Source organism: Sapajus apella, unplaced genomic scaffold (genome assembly GCF_009761245.1).
Source record: "Sapajus apella isolate SASKATOON/1434 unplaced genomic scaffold, GSC_monkey_1.0 scaffold62, whole genome shotgun sequence".
In the NCBI taxonomy this organism is placed as follows: domain Eukaryota; kingdom Metazoa; phylum Chordata; class Mammalia; order Primates; family Cebidae; genus Sapajus; species Sapajus apella.
Genome location: NW_022437002.1, coordinates 4,649,708 through 4,663,324, shown reverse-complemented (window position 1 = coordinate 4,663,324; position 13,617 = coordinate 4,649,708). Strand labels below are relative to the sequence as shown.

The 13,617-nt window shown below is 45.1% G+C and overlaps 1 protein-coding gene across 3 annotated transcripts in view; it reads left to right on the top strand.

Moving 5' to 3' along the window:
• Positions 1-24: 24 nt before the first annotated feature.
• The window catches only part of ZBTB8OS (zinc finger and BTB domain containing 8 opposite strand), a 30,879-nt gene continuing 17,286 nt past the window's right edge, over positions 25-13,617 (top strand). For 2 of the 3 annotated variants that reach the window (XM_032246778.1, XM_032246777.1), the window contains exon 1: positions 25-520. In XM_032246778.1, the coding sequence (XP_032102669.1) occupies positions 424-520 (97 nt within the window). In that variant the 5' untranslated portion in view covers positions 25-423. Of the gene's footprint in view, positions 525-13,617 lie in introns of all 3 variants that reach the window. The other variant, XM_032246779.1, reaches the window with a different exon arrangement.

The following is a 13,617-nucleotide window of genomic DNA, read 5'->3' as shown; positions in this document are numbered from 1 at the left end:
ACTCCCGCGGCCCGAGGGCAGCCATTTTCTTGAAGGCTGTTAAGCTTACGACCCTTTCAGAGTACTGAGATGAAAAATCAGAATGTCTTCGGGTCTAATGATCAATCTTCGGGGTGAGAGGGAGAAAAGAACCTCACCATTCAGACCCAGAAGGGTTTCATTCAAGGGGCCCTTCAAATGTTTTTCCTTAGTTTTTAGAAGGAACTAGTAATGAAGGAAGCGCAGAAGATGGGGTTTTGGCCTTTTAAACTTGTCATCAAAGCGGCAGGGTAGGGACTATAGTAGGTCGGCTGTCAAGTCTGAAAATGGTATGTGGCCCTTTAAGAGTGTCTGCCAAGGGGCGGAGTCTAGAGCGGAAGTAGTAGCAGGGGCCGAAGTCCCGCAGATGAAGGGCGGAAGTAAGAGTGTCTAATCCTAGCAGTCATGGCGCAGGAAGAGGAAGATGTTCGAGATTACAATTTGACTGAGGAACAGAAGGCGATCAAGGCCAAGTATCCGCCAGTCAATAGGAAGTACGAGTGTGAGTAGGTGGCTTACTTCTATCTTCAGACGTGGGCACACAGGCATCCCCTCTCCTTACCCGCGGCTTCCTGCTGCTGCTGCTTCTACTTTGCCCCATGGGTGCCTCAAGCATGATCCCATTGTGTCCCGTACTGTAGTCTCGTTCGTACTGGTCCTGGAGATGCTGCTGTAAAAAGCCACCTGGTTTAATAGTCGCGAGACCTGGCCTCCCACATTTACAGTCTCTTGAACCTGTTCCGCATCGGCCTGATCACATTTATCTTGGTGATTTCTAAAGATAATTATATTTTCCGGCGTTTGAAAGGTTGTTGTCCCCATGTTTCTCCCAACAGTGAGATAGAGTGTACCAGGTTAAAGGACTCAGAAGGCTAATTAGGGGATATCTAACTTGACGTTTCACCTCGATCATATTAGTTAAAAGACCTGGTTTTGACATTTATTTATGACAATTATTTTTTAAAATGATTGTTTTAGGCTGGGCACGGTGGCTCACACACCGTGAGCCGAGATCGCACCATTGCACTCCAGCCTGGGCAACAAGAGCGAACAACGTCTAAAAAAAAAAAAAAAAGAGCTGGGCGCGGTGGCTCCAGCCTGTAATCCCAGCACTTTGGGAGGCCGAGGCGGGTGGATCACGAGGTCAAGAGATCGAGACCATCCTGGTCAACATGGTGAAACCCCGTCTCTACTAAAAATACAAAAAATTAGCTGGGCATGGTGGCGCGTGCCTGTAATCGCAGCGACTCAGGAGGCTGAGGCAGGAGAATTGCCTGAACCCAGGAGACGGAGGTTGTGGTGAGCCGAGATCGCGCCATTGCACTCCAGCCTGGGTAACAAGAGCGAAACTCCGTCTCAAAAAAAAAAAAAGAAAAAAAATCTAGGCCGGGCGCGGTGGCTCATGCCTGTAATTGCAGCACTTTGGGAGGCCGAGGTGGGCGAATCACGAGGTCAAGAGATCGAGACCATCCTGGCCAACATGGTGAAACCCCGTCTCTACTAAAAATACAAAAATTAGTTGGGTGTGGTGGCGTGCGCCTGTAGTCCCAGCTACTTGGGCAGCTGACCCTGGAGGCAGAGGTTGCAGTGAGCCCAGATTGTGCCACTGCACTCCAGCCTGGCGCCTGGCGACAGTGAGACTCTGTCTCAAAAAAAAAAAAAAAAAAAAAAAATCTGTCTTAAAGGTTAAGCTATCATCATCCCTAAAGTTGGCGGTGGTTTATGGAGCGCATATCTGTCTTATCTGCTTAAAATCTTTAATTTCTCATCGTCCTCTGTAAAATCTACTTATTTACCATAGCATTATAGGTTCTGTGCTTTCTGGACCTGGCATACCTCCCTAGCATATCTCCTTTTACACGCCTGTAAACCCAGCACTTTGGGAGTCCAAGGCAGGCGGATCACCTGAGGTCAGGAGTTCGAGACCATTCTGGCCAACATGGTGAAACCCCGTCTCTACTAAAAATAAAAAAATTGGCCGGGCGCGGTGGCTCAAGCCTGTAATCCCAGCACTGTGGGAGGCCGAGGCGGGTGGATCACGAGGTCAAGAGATCGAGACCATCCTGGTCAACATGGTGAAACCCCGTCTCTACTAAAAATACAAAAAATTAGCTGGGCATGGTGGCGCGTGCCTGTAATCCCAGCGACTCAGGAGGCTGAGGCAGGAGAATTGCCTGAACCCGGGAGACAGAGGTTGCGGTGAGCGGAGATCGCGCCATTGCACTCCAGCCTGGGTAACAAGAGCGAAACTCCGTCTCAAAAAAATAAATAAATAAATAAAAATAAAAATAAAAATACAAAAATTAGCCAGGCATAGTAGTGGGCACCTGTAATCCCAGCTACTAGATAGGCTGAGACAGGAGAATTGCTTGAACTTGGGAGGCGGAAGTTGCAGTGAGCCAATATCGTGCCACTGCACTCCAGCCTGGGCGACAGAGGGAGACTCAGTCTCAAAAAAAACTATTTTTAATAGGTCATATATATTGATTTTAAATTCGAAAAGTATAACATATGCAGTGAAAAGTAACTCTAGCAGCCCGGATCCCCAACCACCTAGTTCCCTTCTGTAGAGCAGTCGTTGTTACCTTTTTCTTACATATACATACCTAGATGTTCTAGTCTTGTCTTTAACCAATTTTCAGTTGATGGACATTTAGGGTATTTCTACTTTTTTGTTGTTAGGAACAGTGCAGCACTGAATACACTTGTACATCCATTGCTTTGTACATATGCAAATGTAGCTATAGAATCAAGTTCTCAAAGTTAAATGGCTTTGCCAAAGGATATTTGTATTTTTTTTGTTTCCACTGCTAAGACTCATACATTTTTTAAAAGGATGTATGTATTTTTAACTTGGACAGTTGCTCTCTACAGCAGTTGTACCAATTTATACTTTAACTAGTATTGTATGAATATGCCTCTTCTCACTTTTACTAATTGTTACCATACTTTTTGGTCTTTTCCAATTTGTATACTTCGTTTTTCTCATTATAAGTGAAGTTGAACATATTTTAGCGTTTTGGAAGCTATTTGTATTTCCCATTCTAGGTTGTGCATGCTAATATTCTTGGCCCTTTTTTCTCTTAGGTTATTTTTTTCTCTTGGGTTATTGGTTTTTCTTACTATGCAAAAAGTATTTTTACGTAGTGCAGTTCATTAATCAGTGGTCCCCAACCTTTGTGGCACCAGAGACTGGTATCATGGATGTCAGTTTTTCCATCAACAGGGGTTTTGGGGGAGGATCATTTCAGGATGATTCAAGCACATTACATTTATTGTGCATTTTATTTCTGTTAGTATTACATTATGATATATAATGAAATAATTTTACAGCTCACCATAATACAGAATCAGTGGGAGACTTGAGCTTGTTTTCCTGCAACTAGATGGTCCCATCTGGTATGACAGATTATCAGGCTTTAGATTCTCATGAGGAGCACACAGCCTAGATCCCTCGAATGTGCAGTTTACAGTAGAATTCAAGCTCCTTTGAGAATCTAATGCTGCGCCTGATATGAAAGGAAGCGGAGATCAGGCAGTAATGTGAGCAATGGGGAGCTGTTGTAAATACAGAAAAAGCTTTGTGAGCTCACCTCCTGCTGTGCTGCCTAGTTCCTAACAGGCTACCAACCGGTACCAGCCTGGGGGTTGGAGACCCCCCTACATTAACCCTTTATTTTATTTTATTTTATTGTATTGTATTGTATTGTATTTTTGAGATGGAATCTCACTCTGTTGCCCAGGCTAGAGCGCAGTGGTGCGATCTCTGCTCACTGCAACCTCCGCCACCCAGGTTCAAGTAATTCTCCTGCCTCAGCCTCCCAAGTAGCTGGGATTACAGGCACCCGCCACCATGCCCAGCTAATTTCTTTTGTATTTTTAGTAGAGACAGTGTTTCATCATGTTGAACCAGCCGGTCTCAAACTCCTGACCTCAGGTGATCCACCTGCCTCAACCTCCCAAAGTGCTAGGATTACAAGCATGAGCCACCGCACCCGGCCAACCCTTTTTTTCCTTTCTTTCTTTCTTTTTTTTTTTAGAGACAGAGTCTTGCTCTGTCATCCAGGCTGGAGTGCAGTGGCACCACCTCAGCTGGCAGCAACCTCCATTTCCTGGGTTCAAGTGATTCTTCTGTCTCAGCCTTCCAAGTGACTGGGATTACAGGGGCCCACCACCATGCCCAGCTAATTTTTTTGTGTTTTACCATGTTGGCAAGGATGGTCTTAAACTCCTGGCCTCAAATGACCAATCCACCCACCTCAGCCTCCCAAAGTGCTAGGATTACAGGCATGAGCCACCATGCCTGGCCAACCTTTTGTTTTATGGTTTTAAGATAAGATGTCATACTCGAGGAACGTGTTGCCCACTCTTGAGATTTTAAAATAATTTTTCTATGTTTCCTTATATACATTTGAAAATAAAACTTTTATTGAATAACCTGTGGCAAGGCCTGGTGGCTCACAGCTGTAATCCTAGCACAGAAGGAAGGCTGAGGCAGGTGGATCACTTGAGGCCAGGAGTTGGAGACCAGCCTGGCCAACATGGCGAAACCCAATCTCTACTAAAAGTATGAAAATTAGGCTGGGTGTGGTGGCTCATGCTTGTAATACCTGCAGTTTGGGAGGCCAAGGCAGATGGATCACAAGGTCAGGAGATCGAGACTATCCTGGCCAACATGGTGAAACCCTGTCTCTACTAAAAATACAAAAAAAAATTAGCAGGGCATGGTGGCTCGTGCCTGTAATCCCAGCTACTTGGGAGGCTGAGGCAGGAGAATCACTTCAACCAGGGAGTTGGAGGTTGCAGTGAGCTGAGATTGCGCTACTGCACTCCAGTCTGGCGACAGAATGAGACTCATCCCAAAAATAAATAAATAAAATAAAGAATAAAAATTAGATGGGTGTGGTGGTACATGTCTGTAATCCCAGCTACAGAGGATACTGAGGCAGGAGAATTGCTTTAATCTGGGAAGTGACGTTTGCCTTGAGCCAAGATTGTGCCATTGCACTTCAGCCTGGACAAGAGTGAGACTCTGTCTCAAAAAATAAAATAAGATCTAAAAAAAATTTTTTTCCCTGAGACAGTCTCGTTCTGCCACCCAAGCTGAAGTGGTGCAGTGGCGAGATTTCGACTCACTACAGCCTCTGCCTCCTGGACTCAAGTGATCCTCCCACCTCAGCCTCTTCAGTAGCTGGGATTACAGGCGTGTACCAGTTTACCCAGCTAATTTTTCTATTTTTAGCAGAGATGGAGTTTCACCACATTGGCCAGGCTGGTCTCGAATTCCTGACCTCAGGTGATCTGCCCGAAAGTTACAAAAGTTACTTTAGGCCTACCAAAGTGTTGGGATTACAGACCTGAGCCAACGCACCTGGCCAAAATACATCTTTTATTGAAGTATAATGTACTTATAGAAGAGTGCCCATGTCATAAGTGAATTTTCAGAAACTGAGTATACTCGCGTAATTAGTATAATAGCAGTTCTCAAAATCTAATCTCTGCATTCCTGGGATTCCCCCTTCCAGAGGGTCTGTGATGTCAAAACTATTTTTTCTCTCTCTCTCTTTTTTTTTTTTTTTTGAGACAGTCTCACTCTGTCGCCAGGCTGGAGTGCAGTGGCATGATTTCAGCTCACTGCAACCTCTGCCTCCCGGATGCAAGCGGATTTTCCTGCCTCAGCCTCCGGAATAGCTGGGATTACAGAGGTCAGCCATCATTCCCAGCTAATTTTTGCATTTTTAGTAGAGACAGGGTTTCACGTGTTGGCCAGGATGGTCTCCATCTCCTGACCTCATGATCCACCTGCCTCAGCCTCCCAAAGTGTTGGGATTACAGGTGTGAGCCACTGCACCCAGCTTCAAAACTATTTTCATGATAATACTGAGATGTTATTGTTTTCACTGTGTTGATATTTGTACTGGTGGGGCAAAATCAATGGTTGATAAAACTGGCCTCAGCCTGTAATCCCAGCTACTCCAGAGGCTGAGGTGGGAAGTGTTAAAATGCAGGAGCTGAATGAAGAGGCCCTCCGAAACAGGCTTTGTGTGAGCAGCATGGCTGTCCACCTGGGTGCAGGTAGGCTGAGACCAAAAAGGGGATCAGCAAAGGGCGGTGGGGTAGCAGTTGGTTTTATAGGTTGTGGGGAAGGCAGTGGAAAGTTACAAAAGTTACTTTAGGGCGGTTTTTTTTGCAAGCTGGGAGAGGGTTGTAGGGTGTGGAGTCAAGGTCAGTTACAAAGTCTAATGGCCTTGTCAATTGAGGCCGGAATAAGAAACAATAGAGAATGTCTTAAAGTTAAGTAGGCACCTCAGGGGTTGATCATTTCTTCCTGTTTTCCTGACTTTCCAGCTACTTCAGGTTTTCTGATTCCAGAAGGCACTCCAGAGGTGTACATGTGGTTCATGGGGATCGTCATGCCGTCCACGGTGTGGTCAGACCTTACAGGAAGATCACTTGAACCCAGGAGTTTGAGACTGGGTTTGGTCTTTTGAAGCTATAACTGTACCACTGCACTCTATCTTGGGCTGCAGAGCAAGGCTGGGCTCTATTTTTTGGAGCTATAATTCCTCCCACTGCACTCCATCCTGGGCTACATAGTGAGTCCCTGTCTGTGAAAGGAAAGCAAAAACAAAAGCTCTTGGCCCCTTAGCACAAATTCAGGCAGCAGCACCAAACTGTATGATACAAAGGGTCTCCCTGGGCCAGGCACGTAACTCACTCCTGTAATCCCAGCACTTTGGGAAGCCAAGGCAGGCGGATCACAAGGTCAGGAGTTCGAGACCAGTCTGGCCAACACAGTGAAACCTCATCTCTACTAAAAATACAAAAATTAGCTAGGCATGCTGGCGTGCGCCTGTAGTCCCAGCTACTCAGGAGACTGAGGCAATGAGAATCGCTTGAATCTGGGAGGCGGAGGTTGCAGTGAGCCGAGATTGCGCTACTGCACTTCAGCCCAGGTGACAATGCGAGACTCTGTCTGAGAAAAAAAGAAAGGGTCTCCCTCTGTCTCCCAGTCTGGAGTACCATGGCATTGCCATTGCTCACAGCAACCTTGAACTCCTAGGCTCAAGCTGTCCTCTCACCTCAGCCTCCCGAGTAGCTGGGACTACTGTCTATGCCTGGCCACCAAGCCCAACTAATTATTTTTATTTTTCGTGGAGATGCAGTCTTGCCTTGTTGCCTAGGTGGTCTTCAAATCCTGGCCTCAAGCAATCCTTCTGCCTTGGCCTCCTAAAGTGCTTGGATTACAGGCATTAGCTACTGCACCTAGCCCTAAGGACATTCTTCAGTAAAATGACTTTTTTTTTTAATTTTAAGTACAGGGTGGTAAATTAAACAAAGATCTGGGAGAGGTGGCTCACACCTATAATCCTAACACTTTGGGAGGCCTAGGCTGCAGGATTTCTTGAGCCCAGGAGTTCCAGATAAGTCTGGGCAACATAGTGAGACACATCTCTATCAAGAAAAAAAAAAAAAAAGCCAGGTGCGGTGGCTCATGCCTGTAATCCCAGCACTTTGGGAGGCCGAGGTGGGCGGATCATGGGGTCAGGAGATCCAGATCATCCTGGCTAACATGGTGAAACCTCGTCTCTACTAAAATACAAAAAATTAGCTGCGTATGATGGCACGCAGCTGTAGTCCCAGCTATTCAGTAGTCTGAGGCAGGAGAATCACTTGAACCTGGGAGGTGGAGGTTGCAGTGAGCTGAGATTGCGCCATTGCACTCCAGCCTGTGTGACAGAGCCAGACTCTGTCTCAAAAAAACACAAACAAAAGCTGGGCATGGTGGCATGTGCCTGTAGTCTTGTAGTTCCCGCTGCTAGGGAAGCTGAGCCAGAAGGATTGCCTGAACTCAGGAGTTCAAGGTTGCAGTGGGCTGTTATCATATTGCTATGCTCCCGCCTGGGTAAGAGTCCCTGACTCCAAAAGAGAAAAGAACATCCTTAGGCTAGGAGCAGTGGCTCACACCTATAATTCCAACAGTCTGGGAGGACAAGGTGAAAGGATCACTTGAAGCTAGGAATTTGAGACCAACCTGTGAAACCTAATGAGACCTCCATCTTTTTAATAGAAAAAGAAAAAAAAAAAATAGCTGGGCATGGTGGTTGGTGCATGCCAGAAGTCCCAGCGACTTAGAGGCCGAGGCAGGAGGGATCTCTTGAGCCCATGAGGTCAAGGCTGCAGTGAGCCATGGTTGTGCCACTATACTCCATCTTGGTAGATAGTGTGTGCCATTTCTTAAAAAAAAAAACTGAAGGCCGGGTGCAGTGGTTTACGACTGTAATCCCAGCACTTTGGGAGGCCGAGTGCTCGGGTGGATCACCTGAGGTCTGGAGTTTGAGACCAGCCTGGCCAACATGGTGAAACCCTGCCTCTACTAAAAATACAAAAATTAGGCCAGGCGTAGTGGCTCACGCCTATAATCCAAGCACTTTGGAGGTCAAGGCAGGCGGATCATCTAAGGCTGGGAGTTCAAGACCAGCCTGACCAACATGGTGAAACCCTGTCTTAAAAAAAAAAAATTAGCCATGCATGGTGGCGCATGCCTGTAATCCCAACAACTCAGGAGGCTGAGGGCAGGAGACTCACTTGAACCCGGGAGTTGGAGGTTGCAGTGAGCTGAGATCGTACCACTGAACTCCAGCCTGGATGACAGAGGAGACTCTGTCTCAAAAAAAAAAATTATTTTTTAAAGAATATCCTGGGGCCGGGCGTGGTGGCTCAAGCCTGTAATCCCAGCACTGTGGGAGGCCGAGGCGGGTGGATCACGAGGTCAAGAGATCGAGACCATCCTGGTCAACATGGTGAAACCCGGTCTCTACTAAAACTACAAAAAATTAGCTGGGCATGGTGGCGCGTGCCTGTAATCCCAGCTACTCAGGAGGTTGAGGCAGAATCGCTTGAACCCAGGAGGCACAGGTTGTGGGGAGCTGAGATCACGCCATTGCATTCTAGTCTGGGCAACAAGAGCAAAACTCCATCTCAAAAAAAAGAAAAAAAAAAAAAGAATATCCTTGATGAATCAGTAAGAACTATAGATGTTATTAAATCTTAACTTTTTAATATTCTGAATATGTACCTTTTTAATTGTCAACAAAATAGTCTGTAAAATATTTGAAGAGATTTATTCTCAGCCAAATGTAAGTGACCATGGCCCCTGACATAGACCTCAGGCGGTCCTCAGAACATGTGCTCAAAGTGGTCAGGACACAGCTTGGTTTTATACATTTCAGAGAGGCATGAGACATCAATCAAATACATTTTTTTTTTTTTTTTTTTTTTTTTTGAGACGGAGTTTCACTCATGTTACCCAGGCTGGAGTGCAATGGCGCGATCTCGGCTCACCGCAACCTCCGCCTCCCGGGTTCAGGCAATTCTCCTGCCTCAGCCTCCTGAGTAGCTGGGATTACAGGCACGCGCCGCCATGCCCAGCTAATTTTTTGTATTTTTAGTAGAGACGGGGTTTCACCCTGTTGACCAGGATGGTCTCGATCTCTTGACCTCGTGATCCACCCGCCTCGGCCTCCCAAAGTGCTGGGATTACAGGCTTGAGCCACCGTGCCCGGCCATCAATCAAATACATTTAAGAAATAATTTGGTTTGGTCCAGAAAGGTGGGACAACTCAAAGCCAGGGGGTGAGGGGAGTGGGAGGGTTACAGGCTGAGGGAGCTTTCCAGCGATAGTGAATTTAAACATTTTCTGGTAATTGGTTGAATGTGTCTAAAGACCTGGGATTGATAGAAAGAGAATGTTCTGGTTAAGATAAAAGATTGTGGAGAACAAAGTTCTTTAGAATTCTTATAATGGCAGCCCTTAGAAACAATAGATGACAAATGTTTCCTTTCAGATTTTAGTTAATCTCTTTAGGATTGGGAGGGTCTAGAAGAAAAAGATTATGTTAATAGAGATCTTTACAGATGCAAATTCTCCCCCACAGAGAACAACTTTGCAGGGCCATTATAAAATATGGCAAAGAAACATGTTTTGGGGTAAAATATTTTGATTTTCTTCCTTGTCTTTTAATGTTATGCCAAAGTCAGGTTAAATAAAAGCCATCTGATGAGAATTTATGATTTGTAGGGCATGACTCCCCAGACACCTTCAACAGAAATTTGGGCAAGATTTTTAAAAAGTCAGAGTTTGGTCCTCATAATATTCTGTGTAACAAAATTGGAAGTATGTATAAAGTTTTTGCGGCATGTTAAGTGTTACTAGCGGTAAAGAACTTGTGTAATTGAGTTGTGAGCTGAACTAGCTGCGTTTTTCATGGAACACTTTTTCTTGAAAGAATGAAAAACATACTATTTTTATTCAGATTTGAGTATTTGGCTGGCTCTATGGGCAAGCAGTGGCTCGATCTCACTGCAGTCTCCACCTCCCAGGTTCAAAGGATTCTCCTGCCTCAGCCTCCCAATTAGCTGGGATTACAGGCGCCCACTACCACGACCAGCTAAATTTTTTTTGTGTTTAATGATAAAATTCAAACTTTCAAGTGAAATTAGAATTTATGGGCCTGCTGAGCTAAATCCCAGCATTTTGGGTGGCTAAGGCGGGCAGATTGCTTGAGCCCAGAAGTTCGAGACCAGCCTGGGCAATGTGGCAAAACCCTGTGTCTTACAAAACATTAACTGAGTGTGGTGGCGCATGCCCGTAGTCCTTGCTACTTGGGAGACTTGAGGCAGAAGTATCACTTGGGCCTGGGAGGTCAAAGCTGTGAGCTGTGATTGTGCCACTGCACTTCAGCCTGGGTGACAAAGTAGACTCTATCCCAAAAAGGAAAAAAAAAGATTCATTCTAAGTACATAATAGATCAATGGATTTTCATTTTACAGTATGGTAAGTTCATTATTAAGATTTCGGATTCCATGTTGCAACTAACTTTGAAAAAACTACCATGTTTTCAGTTTGGGTATAATATCAAAAAAGACTAATTTTTTTTTAAAGGCTAGTTAAGTAAAGCAGTGGGAGTGGAGAAGGAACAAAGAAATCTATAACTGGTTATGATGAATTAATTGTAAACATCACTGCACTTGGACCAGCCTATCCACAATTATTTGAAAAAGCTATTAATATGCTGCTGTTTTCCTTCTGCATATTTATGAGGTTGGATTTTATTTATGCACTCCAACTAAATGAATATATTGTGAGACATTTAAAATACTTGAAAACATGCAAAACAGCGCCGGTCTCCGCTAAATTTTTTTTATTAATAACTTTTACTTTTTTTTAGAGATGGGGCTGTTGCCCACGCTGGAGTGCAGCTCACTGCACTCTTAGCTTACTGCAGCCTCAGCTCCTAGGCTCAAGAAGTCCTCCCCACCTCAGCCTCCCAAGTAGCTGGGACTACAGGCGTGCACTACCACACCTGGTTTTTTAAAACTTTTTTTTTTTTTTGAGAGTCTTGCTCTGTCACCAAAGCTAGAGTGCAGTGGCACGATGTCGACTCGCTGCTGCCTCAGCCTCCTGGGTAGCTGGGATTACAGATGCGTGCCACCATGCCCAGCTAATTTTTGTGTTTTCAATAGAGAAAGCGTTTTTCCATGTTGGCCAGGTTGGTCATGAACTCCTGACCACAGGTGGTCCGCCTACCTTGGCTTCCCAAAGTGCTGGGATTAAAAGTGTGAGCCACTGCGCCTGGGCTAAAAACTTTTTAAGAGATGGAGTCACACTATTCTGTCCAGGCTAGTCTTGAACTCCTGCCCTCAAGCCGTGCATGCTCTGAATGAAGAGACCCACCCTCAAACAGGCCTTGTGTGAGCAACATGGCTATTTGTTCACCTGGGTACAGGCAGGCTGAGGCAGAAAAGGGCTAAAGTGAGAGCTGAGGGATAGGAGTTGGTTTTGTAGGTTTAGAGTGGGCAGTGGAAAGTTACAGAAGTAACTTTAGGGTGGATTTTTGCAAGCTGGGAGGGTATTGTATGTTGTGGAATCAGGAGGTTGACCAAGGTCGGTTACAGAGTCCAATGGCCTTGTCAGTTGAGGCCGCAATAAAAAACAATAGAACGGCCAGGCGTGGTGGCTCACGCCTGTAATCCAAGCACTTTGGAGGCCAAGGCACCTGAGGTCGGGAGTTCAAGACCAGCCTGACCAACATGGTGAAACCCTGTCTTTAAAAAAAAAAAAAATAATAGAAGAATGTCTCAAATTAGGCACTGAAGGGGCTGATGATTTCTCCCAGGAACTGCAGAGATAACCAGGCTGTTCATGGTGTGGTCAGACCTTACAGTCTTCCTGCCTCAGAGTCTTCAGTTGCTGGGTTACAGGCATGAGACACCATGACCAGCTAAATTTTTTAACAATATAGTTACTTTTCATAAAAATATGCAAGGCCAGGCTGGTGGTAAGCACTTGAGCCCAGGAGTACTAGGATATATCGCACTATGGTCATGCCTGTGACTAGCCACTGTGCTTCAGCCTGAGCAACATAAGGAAACTCCATCTTTTATTTATTTATTTATTTATTTATTTTTTCTTTTTTGAGATGGAGTCCTGCTCTCTTGCCCAGGCTGGAGTGCAGTGGCACAATCTCAGCTCATTGCAACCTCTGCCTCCCTGGTTCAAGCAATTCTGTCTCAGCCTCCCGAGTAGCTGGAACTACAGGCATGCGCCACCACACCTGGCTAATTTTAGTCTTTTTAGTAGAGACAGAGTTTTACCATGTTTGCCTAGGCTACAGAGCAAGACTGTCCCCCCCCTCCCAAAATAAAAATTTGTCTGTTATACATGTGTAAACTGCTCAGACCTTACAGGGTAAAGTCTGCTGAGTTTTGATAAAGAGATACATACATCTGCGTAACCAATACTCCATCTAATCTATAGCACATGTCCGTCACCAGAGGAAGTTCCCTTTTCTCTTTTCTAGTCAATCCTCCACTCCTTTGCCTTGAGACAAACACTTGTTTTCTATCACCATAGCTTAATTTTGTCCATTTTAGAGTTTCATATTAGATGGAACCACACAGTATAGATTCTTTTATGTCTGGCTTCTTAACTCATGTCAAAGGTAACTACAACTGGATATTACTTGGAGCAGTGAAAATAGGTTTTATTCAGTAACTACTGACATTAGGGAAAAGAGCTGAGCTCCATTCTGATTTGTGTGTGGGATGATTGGACATTTTAAAGGGAAAGGAGAGAGCTGGGGCTTAGTAGAGTCAGAAAAGTGAAAAAGTACAAAGGGTTGATCAGTGTTAATGTGATAAGTATAGCTGTGTCTGATAGCTGACATATATGGAAATTAGGATTCTTTCCTCCCTCAGAGACTGGGAATCAAAGGCCCCATCCTTCCCGTTTATTACATTTCAAAGGAATGTCTCTTGGGTTCTTGAGAAAGAGGTATACTCTAGAGAAATGAAGGCATGTGTTTGTAAAAAGACATAGAAGACTGTTCACAGCAATTTTATTTCAAAAAATTAAAAATCTGGCCGGACGCGGTGGCTCACGCCTGTAATCCCAGCACTTTGGGAGGCCGAGGCGGGTGGATCACGAGGTCAAGAGATGGAGACCATCCTGGTCAACATGGTGAAACCCCGTCTCTACTAAAAATACAAAAAATCAGCTGGGCATGGTGGCGCATGCCTGTAATCCCAGCTACTCAG